Source organism: Halichoeres trimaculatus, unplaced genomic scaffold, assembly GCF_033239565.1.
Source record: "Halichoeres trimaculatus isolate MK-OKI-2021-1 unplaced genomic scaffold, fHalTri1.1 fHalTri1_scaffold_21, whole genome shotgun sequence".
NCBI lineage: Eukaryota > Metazoa > Chordata > Actinopteri > Labriformes > Labridae > Halichoeres > Halichoeres trimaculatus.
Genome location: NW_027437199.1, coordinates 16,755,525 through 16,783,168, shown reverse-complemented (window position 1 = coordinate 16,783,168; position 27,644 = coordinate 16,755,525). Strand labels below are relative to the sequence as shown.

Here is a 27,644-nt window from a genome sequence, read left to right as displayed (position 1 = left end):
TACAAGACCTGCACAAGCCTACACACACACAAACTGTATATACAGAATAACTGTGTATTTAGAGCTTAGATAAACAGTAAGTTGTTTATTGCATTTGTTTATTGCATTTTCTCACAGAAAATATGTTGAAAGTGGGTATTTGAAAAGATGCTGGAAATATTTTCTTATTTTTTACTGCAAGAACTGAAATCAAAGCAAGTGGTTATGTCTAATTTTTTGTCAAAGTTGTCTCATTAGACTTAATATGAGTTACATTCACCTAAAATCTCCATAAAAATGTGTTAGTTTACTATTTTAAAAGACAATTAAAATGTAATTCTTAAGTTTCTTGTATTCAGAAGTTAGTCTAATTTCAGAAACTTTTCTTTCTTAGATGTCAGTTTCTGCAGTGTTTCAGTCTTTGATGTTGAAAACCAGTCCAGCTTTGGATTTGATTAATATGTTTTAGAAGGAAACAACCATCAGCTGAAGTCTGGATCATGTCTTAACATATCAGCTTCTGTTACATAACTATAAACACAGGGTGTAAACACAGGGTGTGGCATTAAAGTCATAACAGTCAGATAAATGTGCAGGCCCAAAGCGGAGACAAACAATCTAAGTATGCTTGGCAGGATTCCCCCACACTCCCTCTGGAGCCAAATGTTTCCTTTGATAAATGACTGAATAAATATCCTGAGTTGAAAAGCGTTTCCCAGGAATCCTCTTCCTAGAAAATTCCAGACTGCTGAAGTATGACAGCATCTGAGAAAAACAAACACACGTGGCTGTTTCCGTGTGTCAGACGAGAGGCAGCCCGGCTGCTCTGACCTCCAGACTGTTTTAGTCATATGTGATGAGCTGTTATACTCTGAACACTTCCCAGAGGAATGGGATCATATCCTTACACGCACTTTCACGCTGAGCGAAATCCGACTCCTTTCCTCTCCTATAATGACTTGTTGGAGCCTGGACTGCCGAGGTTGAGTCACGTGTGGCGGACAGGCTGCATTGATCCAAGAAGTATGCGTGTGTGTGTGGGATCACTTTGGAGTGTAAGGGATAGCCCTTAATTCCAAGAAGCAACTTCACTCTTTAGATATGATTTCAGCAACTTCAGCCAAACTATTCATCACCTGCTGCTAAAACTCAACGCTGTAGTTTTCTCAGCGTGGATTGAGTTAAAAACAGCTGAGCAGATGTTTCACGAGAGAAAACACAGTTTCTTTTCTCTCTCAAGCTGCCAGCTGGTTGTTTACAGAATCATCTTTCTCTCTGAAACCCCACAACTTCCTTTTTACATCAACCATTTCTGTTTCATTGGTGCAAAGGCAGAAAGGTGCCACCGAACAGACTCTCCCACATATTGAGCACAAATACTTATAAGATCAAAGCAGGAAATGGCTGCGGTAGAGTTTTTTTATCCATCATATGTCGGTGGTGCTATGACAATCACCCGGTGTCTAAAGTGCAACTCCTTTCATAGTTTTAGCAGCACATTTTTAACCAGTGTTAAGGTTTGTATTTGTTAAGATCTTGATGCATTTCTGTAACTATGATAAAATATTCATGTTGTAAATATTGCAGCTACTGAGGGAGCTCCACGTAATTGTACTCTTGGGAGATGTAGTGATTCATTTTTAAGTAACCCAATTTATTGAAAATTTCCAGATCATGTTATTTCTGTTTATTCGTGAGTCAACTGAAAAAAATACTTTTGGTTTCAGGAATACTGCTTAAAATACAACAAACTCCCTTTGGTGACGTCACTTGAGTTAACATCTGTTGCGGTATCTGATGTCAAATATTAGTCATCCTGTCTGAGCTGCTTCCTTTTCTCAGCTTTGGGCTGGTTTGGTGGAGCAGAATCATCACTAGATGCACTCAGATCTCAGGCTGAATTGGGAGTCAGGATTAGGGATGTTCGATACCACTTTTTATGCAGACCGATACCAGTGGAGGTACTCTTTCTTGAGTACTCACAGATACCGCGTACCGATAATACTAGCACTTTTGATACAGAAAATTTAAATTAACAGTGATTGATCATTTTGATCAAGGACAGCACAGTCACTTTGCCATCAAGTCCACATAAAACACAAACAACTCTCTCTGAGTTTAGAATTTTTTTTATAAATATTAGAAATATATATTAAAAGTGCACAATAAAACTAACAACTGTCAGATTTGAAGTGTTTTTTAAAGTAAACTAATGTGCAAAATAAAAAAGTTTAAGTGTGAACTCTTCCTGGTTCATCCATATTGTCTGAGAAAGACCTGGCGCACATTTGCAGTGGTGTTAAACTGCAACAAATAGCAGCATCTAGTGGCAAGGAGGACTTGCTCAACGTACGATTTTTTTTGCCTTAAGTATCTGCTGCCAGTATCTGCAGCCTTTACGAGTCTTGATACCTTGAAAAAAGGCTGGTATCGGCCCAATACCTATACCTGTCATCCCTAGTCTGGATGCTTTGTGGGAGATGTAGGCATTGGGCTTTTACAGTTAAGAAAATTGCTGGTTAAAGAAGCAGTATGTGACATGAACACTTTGACTCCTCCCCTTGGTGCCTCTTCACTAAGCCCCTCCCACGAAACAGTACATCAAACATGCATGTCAGTTATTGTTATACAAGCTATATAGTCTAGATAGTCTGCTCACCTCCTATACACTAAACTATGCTACTAACTTGCTTGCTGTCATGTTGCAAACAGTGCAACATAAAAATAGATTCATTATCTCATTGCTTTGCATCCTGCAAGGAGTCGTCTTGGACAAAGAAAGGTAGAATTGAAAAGATCTCCTCTCCAAAGTAAATGTACGCCTGGTAGCTTAAAGTAGTGAGAATGTGTTTCTCAGTCTGTCACATCAAACACCAAAGTGAAAAGTCATACCCATGTGTGTTGAGTATCCTCTTGAGCCCATGGTTACTGCAAACAGGGTTCTTTAAAGAGGGGGTATTGTGCGCTTTTTTTTGCTTTTAAAGACTTTGCACTACCCTGGTGGTATCCCAGCAGTAGCTTTACATAATTGACATCAAAAACTATTTTTTGTCTAATGCAAGATTTTTTAAAAACTCTTACTTTGCATAACTGCATCTGTGTCTTTAAAGAGGGAGTATTCAGGAATTTCAACAACAGATGAATACATAGCAATCAGAAAATCTGCACAGGTCTTACTTTAGACACTCAGCCCAGTTCATTTATATCTATGTTTGAAATATGAGGAAGCCTCACACCCCCTCTTTAAACCTACATTACCATAAAGTCACCTACTGTTGCTTTAAAAACAGAACTACTGCAGCTTTCCTGCAGTGATTTGAACCATTCTTGTACATCTACATGGATGTAACTTTTTTATTTTATAAGCAAATAGAAAATTACTCCTTGATTAACACATGCACGGCATTGATGCAGGTGAGGTGAATTGTCTGATCTCACAGTTGAAAGGGAAAGATCTGTCCACATTTCTTGTTTTAGTTTAAGAGAAGAAACTTGTTTCCGAGTAGTAAAATCAGTCCCAAAATGAGTGTGGTGTGAATCCCCTTCCAGAGAGGAAGGCCCAAAATAACAGTTTGTGTTTCAGTTTTTAGGTGTTTTCCCGACAAAAACACGTCTGATCATAAATCACGCAAAGCGTTCAAGGTTTGTGTTTAACACCTCCCATATATCTCTGTCTCTCTCACGCTGTTTATGTTTCTTTTTCACACTGAATGTGTTAGCTCGAGCAGTGTGTGTGTGTGTCACACTCTCCTTGGTGTTTACTGTTACAGAGCTCTGGATTAGTGTATCATGTGTGAAACAGACGAGGTGCATTCACCCCGTTTTCATGCATAAATGTGCTGAGTTTATCTTTGTAGTGATTGCACATTTAGAGGTCAACCTATTAACTCCGCACACACTCACACATATGCACACACACTTCTCTGCATATTCTCACACACACACTCACAAAGGGGTATTCACACCCTTCAAGAATAACCTCACAGTCCACAGTGAGGCTGGCTGCAGCTGAATCTAAGCCTACACCTACATTATGTGCATGCATGGACACACATCAGAGGCTTTTACACACGCACACACACACACACACACACACACACACACACACACACACACACACACACACACACACACACACACACACACACACACACACACACATATAGTGACTGCAGAGCACACGTGACTACTTGGCAGTCACCTACATACCCTCTGCTCACATTGTGCACTCCATCACTGACGCTTGAACTCACACACACAGTCGCACACGCACAATAATCGATGCCAGGTGTCGCCTTTATCTCGGCTCTCAAAGTGTAGATTTATGAGTGGTAATACAGATGTGATCAAAATCGTGTCTATAACTGCACGTGACAGCCGACCGGGATCTTCACGGATGAATGAACGCGATCAACACACTTGTAATCACACACAAACACACACAGGCTAAGACTTTGAGAAGCTGGGTGACTGTGAAATTTGTAAATACATCCACATAACAGACGTGAAGCTCACAAAAGCAAAAAGCATGCATCCAGTCGGAGTGTTTTGCTGTTGGGTATCCAGAAATGGGTTAGTCATGCATTATATATACAACAAGATTTCTCTTTCTCTCCTTTTCTTCTGCTCTTTGTGTGTCTTTCTGCTTTCTTTGAATTTCCTCTCTGTCACCCCACCTCCTCCTGCTCCTGGAAACATCTTTACCAATCACTTCCTCTCAGCAGAAAGTGGCGTTGTGAGGATGGTGTGTTTACATCACGTCTTTTACCCTGAACACTTTGATTCTGCCTACCTGACTTCACTCACACACAACGATCAATTCTCCTTGAGTGTGTCGGTGTGATTTCGTTTGTTTTTGTGTCACTTGTGATGAATGATTGTGTGTTTATCACAGAGCACTGGTCATATTAACTCAGATCCTGGCTCCCCAGCTGTGACAGCTACTGGGTTTGATTGAGTTAACAAGTACTGTGTTGACATTAGGGATGGGTACCTTTCACATTTAAAATGATGCGGTACTGATGCCTGGTATCTGGTAATTGGTACTGGTACTCAATGGTACCAATTTTTGGTACTTTTTTGTGTTTATGTGGTGAAAAATATCAATTTGTTAGATAATAAAATATAGATTTTTCTCAATTTAACATATTTCAATGCTGTGTTCATGTCCATGGAAAATCAACTACTCCCTAAACATGGTACCTTTTGGTTTTACACGAATCGGTGCCCAGTAATTTTGATGTAGATGTCAACTAGGGATAAGTACCTTTAAAATAGAGCTGAATGATTTTGGGAAATAATCTAATTGCGATTTTTTTGGACCAATATTGTGATTGCGATTTGACGTGCGATATTTGGGGGGAGGATGTTTATCTTCTACATTATTCACCGAACACAAGCAATAAATAGTTCCATATTATCACCAACACAACAAAGGAAACTATCAACATGTAAACAATTCTTTCTTGTAGGCCACATCTACGTGTTATGATGAAATGAGATGAACTGAAGCATGAATTGATACAATTAACATATCTTGATTTAACTATTACAGTCATAGTAGAATATTGACTGTTAATAAAATTATCATTAACTGCCTTTAATAAAATCAGTGAAAGGAACAAAGCACTGCAGAATGACAGGCCTGGAAAGAACAATAATATAAAAAATAGATATGAATCCTCTCTTCTATGTATATCACACCAAATAAAGTGCATAAATGTAAATAAGACCAAATTTCTGGCTCAACCACTGAAATAAGTCATTATGTGGAATGCACTTTTTTACAAAATGAAAAAGAAACACTCTTCGAACATAAATATAAATATTAATCATATAAAAATATTACTGATCTCTCATCAGTAACAAAACAAAGACCAAAGTAAATGCACTTTAAAATTTATATATTTTCAAAATTGCAGCCTTTGCAATTTGAAAATTGCGATATCGGTTTAAATTGGATGAATTGTTCAGCCCTACTACAAAATACCTAATTTATTACCCATCCCTAGTTGACATATGTTCGATCAAATATTGGCACCTTCTTACTTAAATACACTCTTTCTTTGAGGTTTTGCACATCTTAATTATTACAACCTAACAGAAAAGATTACAATCCCACAAAACAAAAGCTGTCCGTACATGAGGACATCCGGTGTAACCTAGCAGATAAAAGATGCGTAAAGATATAAGATGAGGCAAATCTAAGCTCAGATGTTTCCATATGAGGAGGTTTGGCTCTGAGTTTATCATGACGTCTCTGAAAGTCAAAGAAGCCTGGCATCTTCTGCTTCAGGACATGTTGTGCACAGTGTCTTGAATTGTTTTAATCTGAAGAGCCTGAGCACCTTGCAGGCACGTCAGTTCACAGATGATTAAACGCCCTGAACCACACTCGCTGTCACAGCGTTAGTGGGTTTGCTGTGGTTCATAAACACAATGCAACATGAAGATCAAGTGATCCAGCTGGTTGCTTTTAGCCGCAGCACACACAGGAACACGCAGGCTCTTTACAATCACACGCTGCATCGAGGTCATGATTGAAAATCAGAGATTTGAAAGATAACATGATCAGGATTCACAGACACAACCTGTGTTCGTGCAAACATCGCAGGTTGAGTACAAGTGATGCAAAGTGATCAGTGATGAACCTGAAAGGAACTCTTCTTGTCACATCGAATTTCATTTGCATGTGAGAGCAGGATCGTGTCAGCTGGATCAATGGACACGTTTCTCAAGTGTTCATCATGTGGTGGCACGAACAAAGGATCCCCCTTCCTGTCTTCATCCCTCAGCTCAGTCATTTAACAAAGATGAAATCCCCAAGAAATAACAATTCTGAGTTTGATTCTTTGCTTTAGCACAGCTTTAAAATCTGTTTATGATTTACTCTGGTGTCATGAAAACGCTGACCTGATCTGACATTGTCTCTGTTTTGTGTTTCTCTTCAGAGTGTCCCAGAGTGTGAAGAGGACAGAAGAAAAAATGAAGAGGACGACAGAGGAAGAGGAGGAGAGGGGAAGGAGGAGGAGGACGAGAGGAGCAGTGATGAAGGTTTCATGGGGATGACTCCGCTGCTGCAGGCTCACCACGCCATGGAGAGGATGGAGGAGTTCGTTCACAAGGTAACACACGCTCACTCTTACTGCAGCTGCTTTCAGAGGTTATTCTGAATGAGTTGCATTTCTACGTCCCCTTTTTATAAGAAATATTTCCCCCTAATCCTCACACGTCTTAATTCCCACCTCCCACTAAATCTGTTTATCTTCCCTGGAGCTGTGTTTGTTTTACAGGTGCTGGTTTTATAACCACTCTGTAAAACACACTGTAAAAAAACTTCTCAAACCATAAAAACACAATAAAAACAGCTGTGTTTACTTAGCATTTCCTGCACACTCTGGTTTATTTTTAAACTTTATAATTGCTCCACTTCTCAGAGATAATGTTTTATTGATTTGAGCAGAAGCCAACCTGAAAATGACCAAATGCAACACAGTCACTACTCATAAAACGCATGTTTGACCGTCAAGTTTCAGCTAAGAAAATTAAATAATAAGCAACACATTGTTAAACTGCGATAACTGAAAATTGCTTGTCTCATTTTTTTAGAGAATTCTCTCATTAGAGTTTATTTGAGCCACGTTCACCTGACAAGTCCTGAAAAACTGGTCAATTCAGTTCAGATTCTGTCTCTTAATATCTTGTAATAAGACGTTTTTCTGGACATGTCAAGGAAATTGGCTCATATTCAGTCTAATGAAAATATTAATTTAAATTTTTACTAAAAGTAAGACATAAACACTTGCTTAGATTTGAAGACTAATAGTTTAGTTTCTTGGTCTTTACCACTAGCTCTCAGGGTAAAGGTCAACTAATGTTTTTTTTATCACTCATCTCAAATAAAACTGAAGAAGCCAGCCAACCTGAAGTTAGAGTGAGGCTATTTTTAAGCTGCTGAACCAGTTTGTGTACATAAACACACACACACACTGAGAGTCTGTTAAAGTTACAGCCAGCTGGTAGTAACTTAGGGAAATGAATCTCTGGAGAGGCTCTGTCCCTCTGCCCTCTCCATCAGGCGTGTGTACCAGATCAGGTTTCAGTCTATTTATTTACATCACTTGGCCGAGATACTGTTCATCTGACACTGACACACACACACACACTACACGCTCTCATTATCGTGTACAGTAGACCCCTTTTACAAACAGACACACTCAGTGAGCACCAAAGGTCACTGAACAACCAGTAAACAGCATTTAAACATTTCAATTACCTTAAAATCTAATGTATGCACTGGGCATTTACGCCTTGATGAAATTGCAACCAATGTAATCAGATACAAGGCAGTAGGGATGGGAATCAAAAACTGGTTCCTGTTGAGAATAGATAAATGTTTCAATCCATTGATATCATAAGACCTTCTGCTTAACGATTCCTTTATCAATTCTTTACATTGTGCCAGAGCCGCTGGGTCTTACGTCGGCTAGTCTGCTGCAGCTATCTTAGCTTAGCAGTTAGATAATGTTTCCCAAGAAAACGCTGATTCAGGATTTTCAGCTTGAAGTTTTTCTGAAGAACTGACTTCATAAAGAAATGTTTTTACTCTCTCTCAGGATTCATATTCAGTACATTTAAAACGGTATAAATCACCTTATTTACCAAAATAACAAAATAGCGCAACCTTGATGCTTACGTATATGGGAAACTGCATTGATATGCTAGCAGTTAGCATACATCAGTATAACTTCAGCTTCAGAATAGAATTTCAACTTTCATCACAGAAACATATCACATCCACTCTTTGTAAAAAAAATACTGAGAATTTTAAATGTCAAAAGCTAACAGGCAATTGAAAGGCTCATGGCAGACTTTATAACTACGGAAAGGTTCCAAACAACTTAAACCATTGCTATAACCACTTTGAGACACTAGATGGCCTACTTGGATTATTGATAGATTACAAAACAGTACACCAACGTCACATCGTGTGCAATTTTTACCTGTTTCCAGACTCAGTGACCAATTACATTTTATTCACTTACAGTATAAACTCAATTAAATGTTGACACAGAAAACCTGTAAAGCTACTTTTTACACCAAATAATTCACAACAGGAATTGATAAGGGAATCGATAAAGAATCAGATTGATAAGCAGAATCAATAAGGGCATCGATATTGACAAAATCTTATCAATTCCCATCCCTAGAAGGCAGGGACTTGTATATTTACGGTGAAGTCATAATCATTCACAGAAAATAGAAACTCTCAAAATATTAAAGTACGGTTGAACAAACTTTTTCCCCCTCAAGAATTGGATTTGTCTGGACACATATACACTCATAAACAAGATTAACAAAAGAAGCTGGGCCATGAAAAGTTATTCCTTAGTGACTCATTCCCCATAACCCAGCGGTCCTGATGTGAAAAACGTGGAATGAATCAGAGTCAAAGGCTGGAAGTCAGGTTATCATCCTTTATTGAGTATAAAAATGGTAAACAAGAGTTGTATCATCACTTATCGGGAAAGTGTACCTAAAGTTTAACGATGGAGGTAGCCATGATGACATTAAAGAGAAGTAGGACACATTTGATTTTATGCCTCAAAGTCATGAGGGAAAAGATAAATTAGGTACCAGGAAAAAAAATAATATGACGATTGAGAAAAAACTTTTAAATTTAAGACAAGACCAAACGCGGCACACGTCTCAGAGCCCTGAATGTTTTTGCTACCTAAATAAGATAATACTTTATGTAACTGAATGTTTCTATGTTCTGTCTCTTCTCAACCAATCAGGTGTGGGAGGGCAGGTGGCGAGTCATACCTCACGACGTCCTCCCCGATTGGCTGAAGGACAACGACTTCCTGCTTCATGGCCACAGGCCGCCTATGCCTTCTTTCCGAGCCTGCTTCAAGAGCATCTTCAGAATCCACACAGAGACGGGAAACATCTGGACTCATCTGCTAGGTAACGTCTTATCAGAGAATTAAACACACACTTTCACCCTGGTCACCTTAGCTGTCTGCTGGTTTTCTCTCTAACAGACAAGTTAGAGCAGACTCTGTTAAGTAACATTAACAAGAGGAGTTTGTTTTTGTGTGTTTATGTAATCTGCTTCTTTCCTCACTTGTTCTGTTTTAACCTCAGAGTTCAATGAACTGTTGGATAACTAAACCTTATTTGAACTTTCACAACATAAAGCCTCAAAATCTCCTTCCCTCACCTTAATATGTGCCGTGCAAGAACACAAAGCCCTCAAATCCGACAGATTTCACATCTTGTTATTTTTCTTTGTTTGGGTTGAAGGTTTGAATTAGAATGACCTGGATTTGCTTTTAGATCTGTTTTTCTGAAGCTGTTTGTTGTTTCAACACTTTGTTGAAGTTTCCTGTTTTTGTTTTTTGTTCTGTAACTTCATAAAGCAGGTTTTGTGTGTTTCTGCTGCCACCGTGTGGTCAAACAACAAACTACATCAAAATTCTGCTCTAAGAATCCTTTAAGAATTGCATCACTTTTGCTTATCATTAATTCTACTCATCACACTCTGATGGATTAAAAGAAGAGTAATGTTGAAGCTAATGTTGCACTTCTGAACCCCTGAATTTAATATTTTTTAATTATCTTGAGGGAACGCTTCCACTGATTACCTCAGCGGGGTGCATCACTCACACAGTCTGTGATTTATCTTGATTATCTCTCACTCCTCACCGCCTTTCTTCTCTCTCTGCAGGCTGTTTGTTTTTCCTCTGTCTGGGCCTCATGTACATGTTCAGACCCAACATGTCGTTTGTGGCTCCGGTCCAGGAGAAAGTGGTGATCGGGATGTTTTTCCTGGGCGCCATCCTCTGCCTCTCCTTCTCCTGGCTCTTCCACACAGTCTATTGTCACTCTGAGGGCGTCTCCAGAGTCTTTTCCAAGTAAGACCTGCTCCGATATTTTCTCTGAATGATTTTTGTGGATATTCTTAAAGCTGATGTTGACTCCGTGTTTCTTTGTGTTCAGGTTGGACTACAGTGGAATCGCCTTCCTGATCATGGGCTCCTTCGTCCCCTGGTTGTACTACTCCTTCTACTGCTCCCCTCAGCCCTGCTTTATCTACCTGATCGTGGTGTGTGTTCTAGGATTGGCTGCTATCACTGTTTCACAGTGTGACTTCTTTGCCACGCCCCAGTACAGAGGAGTCAGAGCAGGTAGAGTACCACACACACACATTTCAATGGTTTTCTACTTCCTCGAAGCAGCGCCAGCTTTGGATTTGTAAAAAAAAATTATTCAAACCACATTCTTTATATATTTCAGCAAGGTCTTTGGTTATCATCCTTAAACTTTTCAGTTTAGAGTCATTTGCTGTTATTTCATGTGTTTTTGGCTGCCATTGCTGATCAAAGTAGAGACAGATTGAAGCAGGACTTTTGTGACAAGTATCTACATCTTTCTTGAAGGGGAAGACTTCATCTCTGCTTCTCTGTTTGTCTGCAGGAGTATTTGTGGGTCTGGGCCTGAGCGGTGTGGTCCCCACTCTGCACTTTGTCATCAGTGAGGGTCTGATCAAAGCCACCACCATTGGTCAGATGGGCTGGCTGCTCCTCATGGCAACACTCTACATCACAGGAGCCTGTTTGTACGCCGCTCGCATCCCTGAGAGGTTCTTCCCCGGCAAGTGTGACATCTGGGTGAGTGACTCACAAACACACATACACTGACAAAAACCTGGAGGTTAAGTTCTCAAAATCAAAATGTGACAGTTATAAAGCTAATTTTTCAAGCATAAGAAATTACATGTATGCACTGAAAAAATTTTCTGTGGTCAGGGCGCCTCTTTGGTTTTGCAGCCGAAATGTATGCCGAATAAACTGAAGAGGCTGCAGTCACTGAACCTTTGAATGTTCTCCTCCACTCTGCTCGCCACGTTTCCAAACACTCCTGAACCAATCAGGCACAAAGTTCTCCCAAAAAGTGATTCATAAAAAGTAGGGCTGTCTCTTTAATCATTAATTAGATTAATTAATTATGCCGCAAATAAATGCATTAAAAAAAATCAACACAATTAACTCATTAGCTGCCAGCCATATTCAGAGTATCTTAAACAATCTTTCAAGACCCAAATCATATTGTTTTCTATGACTATGTAAACACCAAAACTACCTAGGAAGAGTTGGCTCTCTTCTTTATGTCTCTCTTTCTGTTTTTGATCCAAAAAACAGACAAAGCGAATTTTTTTCATTTTTTTTCGTCTTAAGCGCTCCATCCTTTGATCCTCTCCATCGTCTTTTCTCACGACGGCGCCGCTCTTTTTGTCTGAACTTCCATGACACATCCTCAGTTGGAGCGTGAGCTGCCTGAACTCTTCTGACTTGCAGCGTCTCGCTGTGTCTCTGTCATCTCACATCTTCTCCTCATATCCATGCTGAGCTCTCATCCAAAGAGCGCACCGCTCTCACCCACAGTAGTTTACCAGCATGATTTTGATAGACAAGCTCCGACAAAACCCACCTCCCCCTGCTAAAAAACACAATTTACTTCTATATATCACTAAATAGTCGTAATCAAATTGAGATTGTCATGCACTACAATTTTGTAATGTCCTAAAACTCAGATTCTTTATTTGGGGACCTTAAGCAGATATGAGATTAAAATGTGATTAATTAGATTAATTAATTACAAATTCTGTAATTAATTAGATTAAGTTTTTTAATCATCTGGCAGCACGAATAAAAAGATACAGAGGAGATAGTGGTCTTTAAACTCTGAATTTAAACTGTAAGCAGCACAAAAATCTCTGGCCGTTCTGCAGTTGTCAGAAACGATACTCCACCGTGGACTCATGTTCCACTGAATTCTGACAGGAATTGGTGTTTTTGGAGTAAAAAGTGACCATGCTAACCAGCAACTAAGTGATGGTCTGATGACAAGTCACCGGTTAGCAGGGTCACACTTCAACTTGAAACACCAGCGACTTCTGTAGCTGTGAATTATTATTTAATGTGTTTCTGTATCCAACCTCAGTAAACCAGATTTGACCACAAAAATGTAAAAACTGCAGAAATTCTGAATCCAGTTTTGATTTTGAGTTTTTAAAGAAAAAGTTGGTTTCATAGTTTAAAACCACACTTGAGGCTCATATATTTATGGGTTTGACTCTTAAAATAGAAGAATTCGTTCCTGAACCGTTTATAGTGATAAACATGATACAGTTTGAGTATGACTTCACTCTACCTCTGTATTTACCCTTTTCTTTCTGTCTCCCTCCTTCTCGGGCTCTAGTTCCACTCACACCAGCTGTTCCACATCCTGGTGGTTGCGGGGGCTTTCGTTCACTTCCACGGGGTCTCCAATCTGCAGGAGTTTCGCTACACAGTGGGCGCCGGCTGCGCAGAAGATGGCGCCCTCTAACAACGCCCCACACACACTCTGACATGCTGACTCACACCCAGTCACACACACCTTACAGGGAGGCACTGGTTCTGATAATATGCACAGAAGTAGAAACACACACAGCAAATAAAAACGCTCCCCGAGACTGAAGAGCCAAGCGGCTTGTCTGGTGTGAGTTTTTGTGTGTAATACACCAGACGGCCTCCCAGAGGGCGCTGTTAAAACTGACTGATGAGGGGTTTTTGTTCTCTTTCTGTCCCTCTGTCTGTCAAACCCTCCTCCTCTGTTGCTTCACTTCAGAGACATTTTATAAACCAGTTTCTGAGACTCTGCTCTTTCCAGAAAGTGTCCCCGTTTGTTTGAAAAGGGGCACGAGGCGTTCAAAACCTCCACACAAATATCCCCAACTCTCTTCTGTGTTCTGATGTTTAAGAGTTTGATGGTTCGATACAAAAAAGGAAGCATAATTGTGGCTTTAAGAGACAAACGTTTTGGGTTGTTTTTGCTGTTTATTCCAGGTTTAGAGCTTTCGATTATAAAAGAAGAAATGGACTTTGGATTCGTTCCAGGATTGTGAAGGTAGCAGGGAGAGATGTTGGGAACCGGGGCAGTAAAGGGAGGTAATAGTCACTTTTAAAAGTAAAAAAAAAACTTTTTCCATGTAAATAAGATTTCTAAATTTTGGGTTATAGATTTGTATGAAATATATATTCAAAAAAGAACAAAAAAATACGAAATGATGGTAAGCAGAAATAAATATGTTAGAGGATAAATCAGTTAAAGAGGAAGCAGGGGTGTTTTATCCACACTTGCTCCAGCTGGAGGTGCAGTGAAAAGGCTTAAAGGCTGAGGTTTGTGCTTCAAACATCTTCACAAAGTCCGATTTTTATTTTATGCAAAGATGAGCGGAGTTGAGGGGGAGAAAGGCGCAACATCTAAATCTTATCGAACACACAGCAATGTCAAGACTTGCTGGAATATGTCCTGTAAGTGACTTTTCTGACCTCGACACGCGATGAAGGAGACTTTCCTTTGCTCAGTTATTTTTAACTGATCTTTAAACATTAGTACTCCAAAACCAAAAGTTAAAACCAAGTTTTATTAAACATCTGTAGCTACTTTTATTTTGAGAATCATCAGTTGTGTAGAAAAAAAAACTCATTTCTGTCCACATTATGTGCTTGTTTGACATATACATAACATTTCAAACACATCAAAGAGAACTTCTAGATATTTTAAGATCAGGCCCAGGGTTATATTATATGTATCTTGTTGCTGCAGTGTTACTACAGTAAAGATGCATTTAATCGCCTTCTCCCCCCGCTGTGTCCCTTAATAAGATTCACCTCTTTAAAAAACAATACTCTGTTAACGTGTTTCATTTTGATTGGATTGCATTTTATTTTGCTGTTTCTTTGGTTTTCTTTTATTATGATTATTATTATCCAAGCTTTAATTTCACTTTATTTACTTTCCTATTACCTCTGGTTTCTCTCAGATCATCAAAATAGCAAAACAGAAAGTCTCCTCTAATATCTGATGGAGTTCAGTGTCAAACTTTTTAAAGATTCAAACTGAAGTGTTTCAATACCAAAATCTCTCAGAACCTGTAGAATGGAAACGTTTGTGCAGCTCTGTTAGAAATCTGCAAAGTTTCCACTCTTCAGCAGCTTTAGTTGTTTTGCTATTGGAGTGATCTCTTCTTTGCATCTTTTGGTTTTTCTTTTCTTTTTCTTCATCCTCTGTTTTTATTTGATCTAATTTATTTCTCTTGGGGAGCGCATACCGTCTGTTGAAGCACACGTTCCGTTCTGATGGGAGTGTTTGATTGCAATAGACCTTTATATCTGCTGTATTGTTCTAATAAAAAAGGTTTTTGAATCTGAAAACAGTGTCATGAATTATATCAGTTCACCACTTAAAGGACTTTAAAATGAGAAACTAACATTTGTTTAGAGTCATAACCACTACATGTAAGGGAAATTAAGAGTATATTTAGTTACATCAGGTAAGAATAAGAAAGACATAAACATCCGAGAGTGACTTTCTACTCACCCGCCTGGTATTGGAAACATTCCTAAGAGAGTTTGGTCCATATTGACATGATAGCATCACACAGTTGCTGCAGATTTGTCGGCTGAACATCCATGATGAGAATCTCCCGTTCCACCACATCCCAAAGGTGCTCTATTGGATTGAGATCTGGGGACTGTGGAGGACATTTGAGTACAGGGAACTCATTGCCATGTTGAAGAAACCAGTCTGAGATGATTCCAGCTTTATGACATGGAGCGTTATTCTGCTGGAAGTGGCCATCAGAAGATGGGTACACTGTGCTCATAAAGGGATGGACATGGTCAGCAACAATACTCAGGTAGGCTGTGGACTTTAAACCATGCTCAGTTGGTACTAAGGGGCCCAAAGTGAGCCAAGAAAATATCCCCCGCACCATTACACCAGCAGCAGCAGCCTGAACCGTTGATACAAGGCAGGATGGATCCATGCTTTCATGTTGTTGACCCCAAATCTAACCCTACCATCTGAATGTGGAGCAGAAATCCAGACTCATCAGACCAGGCAACGTTTTTCCAATCTTCTATTGTCCAGTTTTGGTGTTGCTGTGTGAATTGTAGCCTCAGTTTCCTGTTCTTAGCTGACAGGAGGGTCACCTGGTGTGGTCTTCTGCTGCTGTAGCCCATCTGCCTCAAGGTTGGACGTGTTGTGTGTTCAGAGATGCTCTTCTGCAGACCTCGGTTGTAACCAGTGGTTATTTGAGTTACTGTTGTCTTTCTATCAGCTCCAACCAGTCTGTCCATTCTCCTCTGACCTCTGGCATCAACAAGGCATTTTGGCCCACAGAACTGCTGCACACTGGATATTTTCTCTTTTTGGGACCATTCTCTGTAAACCCTAGAGATGGTTGTGGGTTAAAATCCCAGTGGATCAGCAGTTTCTGAAATACTCAGACCAACAACCATGCCATGTTCAAAGTCACTTAAATCATCTTTCTTCCCCATTCTGATGCTCAGTTTGAACTCCAGCTGCTGTCTTCACCATGTCTACATGACCAAATGCATTAAACTGCAGCCATGTGATTGGCTTATCAGATATATGTGTTAAGGAGCAGTTGAACAGGTGTTTTTAATACAGTGGCAGACGTATCATACACACTCCAGCCTCATAATCCTGTGCTGGTATGTGTCGGGTCAGAAACGACCAAAACAGCCTCTTTCATCCTTCAGCTCTCTTGGAATGTTACCAGAGCTGCGCTGACCTTTACAGTGAGTGCCGCCTGAAGGGAGGGAGGCAGGAAGCTGGAGCGGAGACAAAGGGAGGATTTTGGAGGGAATACTTGGAAAAATCTTGATGAACCGAGTGAGTGTGGCTTACACACACAGTCCACAGTGTTTGGGCTCAAAGTGCTCACTCTTTAAGGTCAAGTGTAAAGCTGCAGATTAGCTACAAGCAATTTGAGCGGAGTAAATCATTTCCAGGTTTACTTCTTTTCCTGTCTCTAAACTCTTGACTGTTCCTTCCCACACCATGGGAAATACTCAGATCCTTCATCCAAGTTAAAGGAGCAGTTGTAAACATGACATGAATCTCACTTTTTTTTTTTTTTCATTTTTCATTTAACCTTTATTTTACCAGATATAAACACGTTGAGATCTGGATCTCTTTTGCTAATAAATAAATAAATAAATAAATAAATAAATAGGTACGGTCATTTAAAGAACGATAAAACAATACTTTAAAATAAATTACAGAATAAAGTGGTGGAGGTGAGTGAAAACAACAAGTTCAGAAACACAGGCGCTGGTCCATAGTGTCTTGTTTTTCATTTAGTAAGGAATGGAAGGCTCTCAGAGGACTGAGTCTGGACAGGTTGAGGTCAGTCTGTAGAGCATTCCACGAATAAAAAACAGCAAAGCTGAATGCTTTTTCCCCATTTCAGCCCTGACACAGGGAACAGGTAGATGAAAATTTTCCTGGGAGCACATGGCATAAAGGTTTTCAGTTTCTGGAGGAGCGTACAGAGGTATAGAGGGACACAGCCAAGCAGAGCCGTGTAAATAAGAGACAGCCAGTGAGTGTCCCCAAAATTAAAGAGCTCACAGTGATGAGTGAGGTGACTGCAACCGGTCTGCAGACTTTTGGCTGAGGCTGACATGTATAGGACATCACAACAATTGAGCAATGGAAAGTTGAGGATTCAAGAAATCTTCGTGCTCTGAGGGAGAAGCAAGAGTTCTGTAAAAGAAACGTACTTTCAACCTGAGTTTAGTGACAAGGTTGGTGATGTGGGCATTTATGTATCATTATTTAGCATAAAACACAAACTGCCTTACTTTTTGCTATTTATCAAATAAATTACTTGTGATATTATTAGGGGTGCACCGATCACAATTTTCTGGCCAATCACCAATCATCGATCTTTAAAAAGCCTGACCTGCTGATACCGATTTTTATTGTATTTTTTAATAACTGACAGCATACCTCCAATGTTCCAATCTTATTTTATTGAAAATCATTGAACAATCCCTGTGAAACAATGAATTCTTAACGTTTTATCTTTAACAACCAATTAAGTGTCCTGAGTTTTAGGTCTCTGAGCAAAAAAACAACAAAGGCTGGCTGTCAGACCGTCCCAGAGGTATATAAGATCAGTTTCATTCATAAGGATGGGCCGATCACTGATCCCCCAAAATTAAGGGAATCGGTGCATGTCTAGATATTATTAGCTATCAAAATGTCTAAAATAATGACTCTAAAACTAGAGAATGGTTCCGGCCAAGGTTATAATAGTAAACTAAAACGAAACTAAAAACGAAAACTAAAATTTGAAATACATTGCAGTTAACTCAAATGAATTAAAACTAGAAAAGAAAACAAAAACGATAGGTAAACTAAAACTGTAACTGTATCTTGTGTTCATAAAACTAACAGAAACTAACCAAAATTATAGACAAAATGTCCTTAGTTATCGTCTCTGACAATATTAATAGCCTTTAGGATTTAAATTAATCCGACATTTTCCCAACCAATTTTACGACAGTTTTCGGCAGTTGTCAGTGTCGCACAGCACCATCACAGCGACGTACTGGGACGTGCTTGTTTACTGCACTGACTGGCTGTGCGCTGTGCTGCGACGAAACGTAGAGGAGCAATGAATCAGAGCATCTGTGATAGTTTAATTTCATGTGAGTCTGACTTTATTGTTACAGAGTCAAAGTTTCTAATTATTAAAGCTCATATTGTTTTATACAATTTGTGTTTATATTTTTTATTTGATTTATGTTTCCATTATTTTTTATTTAATTTGTGTTATAATTATTTTTACATAATTTATGTTCATGGTTTATATTAGGTTTATACTATTGTTTAAGGCAGCAGCCAACAGTTCAGTATCAGCACTGACTGAGCAGTGAGCACTATGTTGGACTTGAAAATAAACTGTATGACAAAATATTTATTCTTACCTTTTTAAATCCTGCACCTGGTTAATAAGGTATGAAAAAACTAAAACTAAACTGAAACTAAACTAAAACTAAGCCTTGTTGCAAAAATTAAAACTAAATAAAAACTAGAATGCCCGCCCTAAAACTAATTAAAACTAAACTGTAATGAGAAAAACAATGTCAAAACCTTAACTACAACTAAACTGTATTGACAAATCCAAAACTATTACAACCTTGGTTCCTGCTAGATACAACTTTAATGTGCTCTGAGTTCGATCAATGTAGTGAGTTTAAACAGCTTGTTCTAAATTTAATGATCACCAAACCAGCATTAAAGCTGTGGAACAAATTCAGAGGAGTTAATCGAGCAAAGGTTTATTCACAGCGACATCAAACTACAAAGTAAAACCATCACAAGAAGTGGTTTACTTTGTTAAACAGGGTAGCATCAGTGTGTAAACAGCTGTTTCAGGTCAGTGTGGCTTATGAGGAGTTAAGTCAAGCAGTGAGCAGGCCAGCACACATATTTGATGACAGGCTTTACTTGCTCTTTGTTTTCCTGTCCTGCTGCAAACTTTCCATCTCCACCCTCAGACCCACCCTGCCTCTGTCCCTGCACCAACAGTAGACTCATCTCCGGCTCCCTGAGCTGATGATGTCCAGAGTTTGAGGTGTGGCGTCTGACTCGAGAGTTTCCAGTTTGGAAACTGGCTCAGGCCACTCACAGCTTTGAGTAACTGTGTCAAACTTTTCCAAATACTTTCCATTCACATTTTCAGTTCCTCTGTCAAGAGAACAGAATCAGGAAAGTGTTGTCCGTTTAATGTGTTTGATCATAAAACTGAGACTTACTTCGGTTACTGAGGCTGACTGAGTGCAGAGGGAAACAAACTACCTTTCTGCCTTTGAGAGAGCAACGAGAAATAAATAGATATTAGAGGTCATAATAGTGGATGTCACACAGACTTTCAAACATTTCCTGAAAAAAATCCATCAACCTTTAGCAAAACTGTTCTAGCACTTACCACTGGCTCAAATATTCTAAGTTAGGGAAAAGGCTTTTGTCTCAGTTTGGACAAACTGTTCAGTGAGTTGTTGACTGAGAAGCGTCCATAAAAGACCCTTCAGTCAGTCCCCACACATACACACACTGGTGTGAACTCTGTTTTCCTTTCAGATCACCTCCTTTCAGGATTTCCCTCCAGCTTCCCTTTCTTTTCCGAGGTCACTACTAATTCTTTCCTTCTGAGCAGCTGCATGCTGATTTATATCAACCTGAAGTACAACACCACAGTACAATGTTCAGAAACTGTTTATTTTTTACAAGACAAGCAGAAATCATCACCAACTTCAGCATCTGCTCCTCATTTTAACAATGTGCAACATAATGCAGAAAAAATACTATCAAATGGCACAAAACAAATGTAGTGACAGCTGTACCGTGAACATGAAATAAACATCACAACTGCAGGTCAAACATATTCTAATGGGCTTAATTTACACAGTAATAACTACCCTTAATTCAGTTTTCCTACATTTATCTGACTGTTCATCATCTTAGATACACAGTTGTACCTAAAAACAGCTAACACAGGGCACATGAGGATCTGTTGGTACAAAAGAGAGTTTGTAAGGGGCAGAGGGGCAGCCAGTGGGGGAGTTTAACACATCACGAGTTCTTTGAAGATACTTTTATGTAAGGAGAGACTCCTTAAATGATCCAAAGAGATACTTTGAAGCCCCTCGCCTTGTGCTGAACACCAACGTAGTTTATCAACAACTTATGAAACAAAATTTGTCGATGTTTTACAACTCAGGAATGAAAAGGAAAGATGTTCATGTGTAAATACAGGAAATACAGGCGCACAGTATCAGAGAAGGTACACTTCAAGATTTCTGTACCAAAGTGAAAGTCATTTTGCTTAAATAAAGGAAGTCTTCATTTACCAGTTCCTTCTTCGCAAGCTTATATACAGTGCACTAACACAAGAAAACAATACTGAGCGTCTTGATTCAAAAGATAAGCAAACATATGCACAATGCTTCTTCCAGTGTAGAATTCACAGTAGTCTCGAATCTCAGTTGCAGTTGGCTTTTTTTAAGACAGAAGAAAGAGCCATCTCATGGAGCTATTTGAAGAGTCTAAACATATTATGATCATTATAATTACATAATACGGATGATTATTGTTTACTTCCCTGTCTTCCAATAACACAGTCTCAACCAGGGGTCATCAATGTGGGTGCCCACAACAACATAGTTTTACTTCTACTATTGTTATTAAAAAGTGATCCGTGCAATGTTTTTCTGGGAATTGTATTAGACAAGTAGCCCTTCGAACCACTCTTTCCCTTGAGGTAGCCCTCAGTCTCAAAAAGATCGGTGACCCCTGATCTAAACTGACATAATCATCCTTCCCATCCATTCCTTAAGCTTCTCGTCTTTCAGGAAAGATGTTCAGCCCCAGCTCCACCAGCGCCCCCAGCAGCATGGTCCACAGAGGTATGCACACAAACGTCAGCTTCACATCTACCAGCTTCTCCAACTTGGCACACAGCGTCAGGCAGAAGCCAAGTTTGAGCAGCATGGCCGTCAGGTACCAAGCACGCAGGCGCAGGTCTGGGGAGCCGTTGCGTGGGTCGTAACCAGGCTTGCAACGGCCAGCCATCTTTATGGCCAACATGAGGATGAGGATGCCGTCAAAAACCCAGACTGGGAGGAAGATTAGGAACCAGTTCCACTGCACCTGGAGTGAGGAGGGATGACAAATTGTATTAGTTGCAAAATTGATGGCTGAGACTTTGAATAATGAGTGAATGGCTAAATCACATGGAGTGTTTCAGATGAAACTCCTGTCATGCAGGAGCTGCCATAGAGGGACAGGAAGTAACAGATGAAATATTTACCTTCCCATCCAGTTTGAGTACCAGCATGATTAGGAAGACCAGAGTGAAAACCCAGGTCAACAAAACCCTTTGAGCAAGAGACATCTCGGTGTCAAGAGACTGACCACAGGGAAAACAGAGAAAGGAATGATGTCCAAACAAAACACCTGCAGAAACGGGAGAGGCAGTTATGGAGTAAATTGACAAGAATATCAACAAAGAATAACTATTTGTAGCTATATAAAGCGTCTTAGGATCAGAAAATGCTTCTTTAAGAGTAGATATAAAAGATTTTTGTTTATATTGTTTGTTTTTAGCCTTATTGGTAGCTAGCTGCTAGTAGCAAGGAGCAGCAGCATCTAGCTCACCGGTTGTTGATTTATTTAGGACAAACTCCAACTTACCTCAGCGTATTACACGATCCCCTGCACGCATATTCATCTCCTTGCATGGCACAATAAAATATTTACAACATTTTTCCCGCATTTCACATAGTTATCATAAAACGTGCCCCAAATAAAGCAGCACAGGCGGAGAGATTCCTGGTCCGTTATCTCTTTCGCCCCCGCCCGTACTCAGAGGTGATTGGTCCAAGTTAATCTACGTCACGGTCCATCACGCTAACCGTAAGTTGTGTGATAACGCGCAAGTACAACAGACGTGACTGAGATGATAAATTGTTTGGTACATCATTTATTTACTTCTTATTGATTTACTTTTTCTAGTATTTGTTTTCCCACACCTCCCCCCTTCAGCGATGAAATAAACAGGGAAGATGTGATATGGAACAATGGAAATTGACATATGAATCAATGGTGTGGACATAACGAGTTGTTAAACTAGCTCAGCGAGACAAACACTTGGACCGGAAAAAACGTTGAATAGTTCGTATTTTTATATAGCAAAGTGCATTTTATCCGACTTAGAAAATGCTTTACCTGTAGGGATATTTAAGTTCCACTAGATGTCAGCAGAGTTCTCTTTATAACACGTCTTGTGTTTAGTATTTTTATTGTCATGATTCATTATAAAAAGAGATTTTTTAATGTTTATTATTTATTCTTTTCTTTATGTTAGTTCGTTACTTCTTAAGATGGACAAGTAAGGCCGTATAATCTTCTCTTACTTGACAGCTTCGTTGTGACGTTTATTAGTTTAAAATGCTACTGCGCTTCTTCGCTGTGGTTTACGGTTCGGGGCTGAAGTTGTATTTTTGCAGTGAGACGCTGAAAGGGAAAAGCTTCAAACATCGATGAGCAGACAGTCAGCATCTCTTCTTGACAGTACAGAAGGCTAACCAGCACCGTGCTGTACATAAAACGTCTGAAAGGCATTGTTTGGATCTGCGTTGGAAACCCGGAGCTCCCGTTGCTGTCAAGTAGGTGAGAATGAGAGTGTGCATGGTGTGTTTGGAGCAGCAGAAGCAGTCAGGATTTCAGTGTTAGGTCAGCTGTGTGGGCTCTTTGTGCCTGCCGGTGGCTTAGCTAAGTGTGTAGCATAGAATGAGCTAGCAGCAGAGAGAGGAGGAGAAGGAGGAAGACTGCTTGAAGTGAACCATGAAGGCTGTCTGAAAACACTGAGGCTACATGCTCATGCTAGGACATTAGCTTCACTTGATTTATGTACTGCTCTGCACAGGTCATGTCCTGCTCAAGACAGAAAACACACTTTGCTTCATACGCTGATTCTCTGCTGGACTGTAATGTTACTGGCTGACATGACACGTTTAAGCCAAACCATCTTAATAATACACTTTACCTGCCTTTGCTATCCTTCTGTCTTCTTTCTTCTGCATTCAAAACAAATTCATCCTTACCCCTAGGACATGCTAAGGCTCCAAACATCTTATCTTCTTTGAAGAATGTCCTCACTGTTTTGCATTAGGGGCGAACCAGTCAGCCTCAGATTTTAAAGGACATAAAAGAAACATTTGATGCAAAATTGTCCTGTTTAGTTCTTTATTTCTGTCTCCTTTAAAATGAAGTAGCTATCCATAAACAATGGCAAAAAGAGAAGTCTTTTTCTTGGTGGAGTTCTAGCTTTTCTAGCTAACAATTCTTCAAAATGAAAGCAAATAGTATTGCCATCATTGAATAATTCCCACGCCAGCCAATTATTTGCATGTCTTGTGACTTAATGTGAAAGATTTTGAGGAAAGGAAGAAAATCAGAATCACATTTGAGCAGTCTCATGTTGGGCTATAAATAAATATTGATTTTGCATTATATTACTCTGCAACTATCAATGCTTGACACCAAATATTGATTTTTTTTATACAAAAAAAAAAAGTCTTCTTTTATGACTCAGTGTAAGGAAGGGTGTAAGCGTACACATCTATTCAGGATGTGAAAAGGCTCAAAATAACTCTTATCTTCTTAGAAGAATTTGACCACTGTTATGTAGTAGAGGTGGGCTATTCAGCCTCAGGCCAGCAGTGCAATATAAGCAAGTTAAAATATCCTTTTTTATACTTAATTTGTATTGTGTGTGAATTAAATTGATCAGGAAACAAGAGTTAATCCCTGTTTCTTCTTCAGGTGATAACATGAGGAAGTCATTCATAAACAATAGCAAAAAAGAAAGATTTCTGTGCTTTGGTGGATTTCATTTCTTGAAATAAAAGCCTTTTTTATTGCTATCATTAAACAACTCTTATATTAACCAATTATTTACGTGTTTTTTTGTCCTTTTGTGAACGATTCTGACCAAAGGAAGAAAATCAGAATCATATTTGAGCAGACTCATGTAGAGTTGATTTTGTGTAGTATTCATCTACTGACTTGTGTGAAATAGCTGTTGTATGCTTGGCAACAAATATTGATGTACAAATGTAAAAAAAAAACCCTCTTTTCTATTCTTGTGACTTTATGGCAGTAGTGACATGATGTTTATTTGTATCCTTTAATTTATCATGAATTGTGTTGTCATTTTACTGTCCAATAATTGATAAGAAGAGCTGTATTATGGTTCCCTGTAAATGAAACATTTATTGTATCGTCAGTGACCCTTGGTTGAGGTTTATTATAAGACCAAGAATACAGTAAACTAGCATCAGCTGTAGAAGCTTTACGATAACACAAACAAATACAGCTTTCTGTCTGTAGCTTCGACATGATTCACCCGCTTCTTGGAAATCACATCATGTCATTTGAGGGGAATATTTTCACTTGTATATCCGGTTATAAAAGACGCAGCCTCATCTACTGCTGCTTTTGTCAAGCATGACTGTGTTTGGACTGAAGCCAAGAGTGAACATATTAGTTTCACCTGCAGGCAGGCAGGTAAACAAAGTTACACGTGGATGTCTGTGTCAGGAATGGCTTTACGAAATCTCAAGCACATTAACCGCTGTTACGTAAGGGAAATACAGCAGGTTTTATCTATCAGGTAAATGCAGTGAGATTGACGAAGCCTTTACATACCCTTGAGCAAGGCACTTTTCTGTAAGTTGTGATTGCTGAAACAAACAGGTTTGTTGTTTATTACTTGTTGACAGACGTGACGAGGGATGAAATCACTGTTACTGAAAGCGTTGTGTCACACCCAGCTGACTTCATACACACCTGGGAATCCCAGGACGCTCCTGCTGTCATGTGTTCACACTGATGCACTTAGATACAACTTTACAGCGCTAACACCTTTGACATATTAGTTGATTTCACATTTGTAGGGGCTTGTAATACCAGTCGGTGTAGCTACAGCAGGTCAGTGAGTTCATATTTGTGTGTGTTTTTATTTCTATTTTTGCATTTGTACTGGGTAAAGTGTTGTGATTGCTGGATGAAGTGTATAAGTGTTTGTGTATTTCCATCATCCACAGACCCAGACTGCTGTCTATTGTCAGAGCAGCGTGTTCCTTTGTATTTCTTTGTATTGTTCACTCTCTCAGCCCTTTCTTCTCTGCTCCCTCCTTCTCTCTTCCTCTCTCCGTCTGATTCCCTCAGACGATGCTCTGTCTATTGTGCTGGCTGAACTTGCCTGCAGAGCCTGTTACATCACCAGCTGCAATGTAGTTACATCACACACTAGACTGTCCTATCATCCTTTATTACAGCTGCAGAGTGGCCTGTGCGGCGGTGATATAATTCAGAGAAATTAAGCTGTTGCGGTGGTGAGAGTGCGCGGAAAAGGGTTGCAGAGAAAAGGTCAAGTGGCTTTGCAGAGGAGTGTGTTTTCATCTCAGCTGTGCTGCGCTGCAGTGACAGGTTGTGTGGATGATAAGGTGGAAGATGCTGTGTTAGGATGAGTGGTGCTCAGATTGACTTGATGAAATCATTTGTTACAAACAGAAAGGAGAGTTTTTACCTGAGAGAGTGGTTCTATAATTAGAGGTACATTTCATGTCCATGGGATATACTTATCAGTTTACTAAATATTAATTTTAAACAATGACCAATTTTACAGTGGGTCATTTGGGTGATATTTCACTTTTATTTAATACAAAAAGTGAACAGGTTCCATAAGTTATTTAGCTGCAAATGTGAATCCCGTTTTGGAATTTGCAGTTTTTGTGCAGTTCAATTTCTCAAATGTCAAGTTTACTCTTGAAAGTTACCACTAGAATGCATGTTTGTGTTTATTATTTTCAGAATAATTTGTTTAAAATAATCATTAAAACATGACCTTGGTGTTTAAAAAATATGTGAATAATTTATATGGATAAAATTATTCACTTTCTATGTGTTTGAAAAATCTGCATCAACCATGTTGCCCATTGAAAAAAGGCCTATAAATCAGCAATGGTTTGCTCCAAAGTCACATGACTTAAATCAGTTGTAGTTAAATCCTTTTTGGTGAGAACAATGAAGAAAGTGTGGCACATTTTAAATCTCCTCCTCATCAGTATTTTTTATCAGAATGATTGTCTGCGCATTTATTGTTCATCAACTGTGTTACCAACATTTTCTGGTGTTCTTACTATAAATGTTAAAAATAACAAACTGTGAAGAAAATGCACGGAAATATGAGGTGATGGAGGTCAGGTGGTTTACAGTTCTACAGTTTTATTTGGCAGACACTTTTTTCAAAGCAACGTACAACACAAGCAAGAATTTAGACAAAAGGAAAACGTAGTTAGTGCGACAACTGTGCTACAAGTTATTTGGCTGCAGGTGCTGCCATTAAGTGCATTTTTTTTCTTTTTTTTTTTCCTTTTTTTTCTCTTTTTTGGGGGGGGGAGGGGGGGATTACAATAATCAACAGGCCAAGAAACCACAATTAATGCTGTAACAGTATACTTCACTCTTCAACAACATTCAGTAAAAGCGCTAAAAAATCACAAGAGCTGAGTCTTAGACAACCTGACTCATTCTACCCCTGAGGTCAAAGAGGATCTGCGGATCGCATAGAGTTAGGTAATTCGTTCCACCATTTAGGCACAACAGAGAAGAGTCTGGCTAGTGATTTGGAGCCGCGCTGGGAGCACCAGGCGTCTTTCATAAGCAGAGTGTAGTGGGCGATAAGGACAGTAGACCTAGATGAGGGACCCCAGGTAGGCAGGAGCCATTCATGTCAATGTTTAGGTTGTGCCATGTTCATGGTCTGCAGTTAGTACAAGGTCCAAAAAATGGAGAAAATGTCAACTGTGTTACCCATCACATACATTTAATGTTGTAGAGACAGGTTTGTCCCGTCAACCATGTAACTATGTGTTGTCAACTGTTTTACATGTGTTTGTGCCATAATTCTTTTAAATTTTGCCTCAACTGTGATATAAATGATGAGGGACATTTCTAGGGAGCGTAGTCTTGCCTAAAAATGTTGAATAACTCTAAATTCAGTATAATATGGATTTATGTTGGAAAAAAAAGTCACAACTTTTGTCCATAACACGGCTGACAAAATAATGCTCCAAATTTTCCTCAATAACTAGATATTTAAGAATTCATTAGAGCTTAAGCTTGCCAACTAATAACTATGACTTTAATGCATTCCAGGTGTATCA

The 27,644-nt window shown here is 39.3% G+C and overlaps 3 protein-coding genes across 11 annotated transcripts in view; 2 read left to right on the top strand and 1 right to left on the bottom strand.

Annotated features, from left to right (window-relative positions):
- adipor2 (adiponectin receptor 2) overlaps positions 1 to 15,203 on the top strand; it is a 48,950-nt gene extending 33,747 nt beyond the window's left edge. The window contains exons 4-9 of the mRNA XM_074698584.1: positions 6,930 to 7,103; positions 9,777 to 9,948; positions 10,712 to 10,898; positions 10,984 to 11,171; positions 11,461 to 11,654; positions 13,246 to 15,203. Coding sequence (XP_074554685.1) covers positions 6,930 to 7,103; positions 9,777 to 9,948; positions 10,712 to 10,898; positions 10,984 to 11,171; positions 11,461 to 11,654; positions 13,246 to 13,374 — 1,044 coding nt within the window. The 3' untranslated portion in view covers positions 13,375 to 15,203. The remainder of the gene's footprint in view (positions 1 to 6,929; positions 7,104 to 9,776; positions 9,949 to 10,711; positions 10,899 to 10,983; positions 11,172 to 11,460; positions 11,655 to 13,245) is intronic.
- Positions 15,204 to 20,129: 4,926 nt separating this feature from the next.
- Positions 20,130 to 22,290, bottom strand: LOC141810667 (transmembrane protein 60-like). Its single transcript, XM_074698422.1, has 3 exons — positions 22,105 to 22,290; positions 21,722 to 21,867; positions 20,130 to 21,561 (listed from the first exon to the last, which is right to left on the bottom strand). The coding sequence occupies exons 2-3, from the start codon at positions 21,803 to 21,805 to the stop codon at positions 21,244 to 21,246; spliced, it is 402 nt and encodes a 133-aa protein (XP_074554523.1). The 5' UTR covers positions 21,806 to 21,867; positions 22,105 to 22,290; the 3' UTR covers positions 20,130 to 21,243.
- Positions 22,291 to 22,899: 609 nt separating this feature from the next.
- The window catches only part of LOC141810724 (protein PHTF2), a 55,821-nt gene continuing 51,076 nt past the window's right edge, over positions 22,900 to 27,644 (top strand). For 5 of the 9 annotated variants that reach the window (XM_074698507.1, XM_074698509.1, XM_074698506.1 and 2 more), the window contains exon 1: positions 22,900 to 23,078. The gene's annotated coding sequence lies outside the window, so the exon portion shown is untranslated. Of the gene's footprint in view, positions 23,083 to 27,644 lie in introns of all 9 variants that reach the window. The other 4 variants (XM_074698508.1, XM_074698503.1, XM_074698501.1 and 1 more) reach the window with 1 other exon arrangement.

Coding starts and splice junctions, on each gene's coding strand:
- LOC141810667 (XM_074698422.1), bottom strand. CDS start 21,805: ATGTCTCTTGCTCAAAGGGTTTTGTTGACCTGGGTTTTCACTCTGGTC. Junction 21,562..21,721: donor TACTCAAACTGGATGGGAAG/GTAAATATTTCA, acceptor TCCTCACTCCAG/GTGCAGTGGAACTGGTTCCT.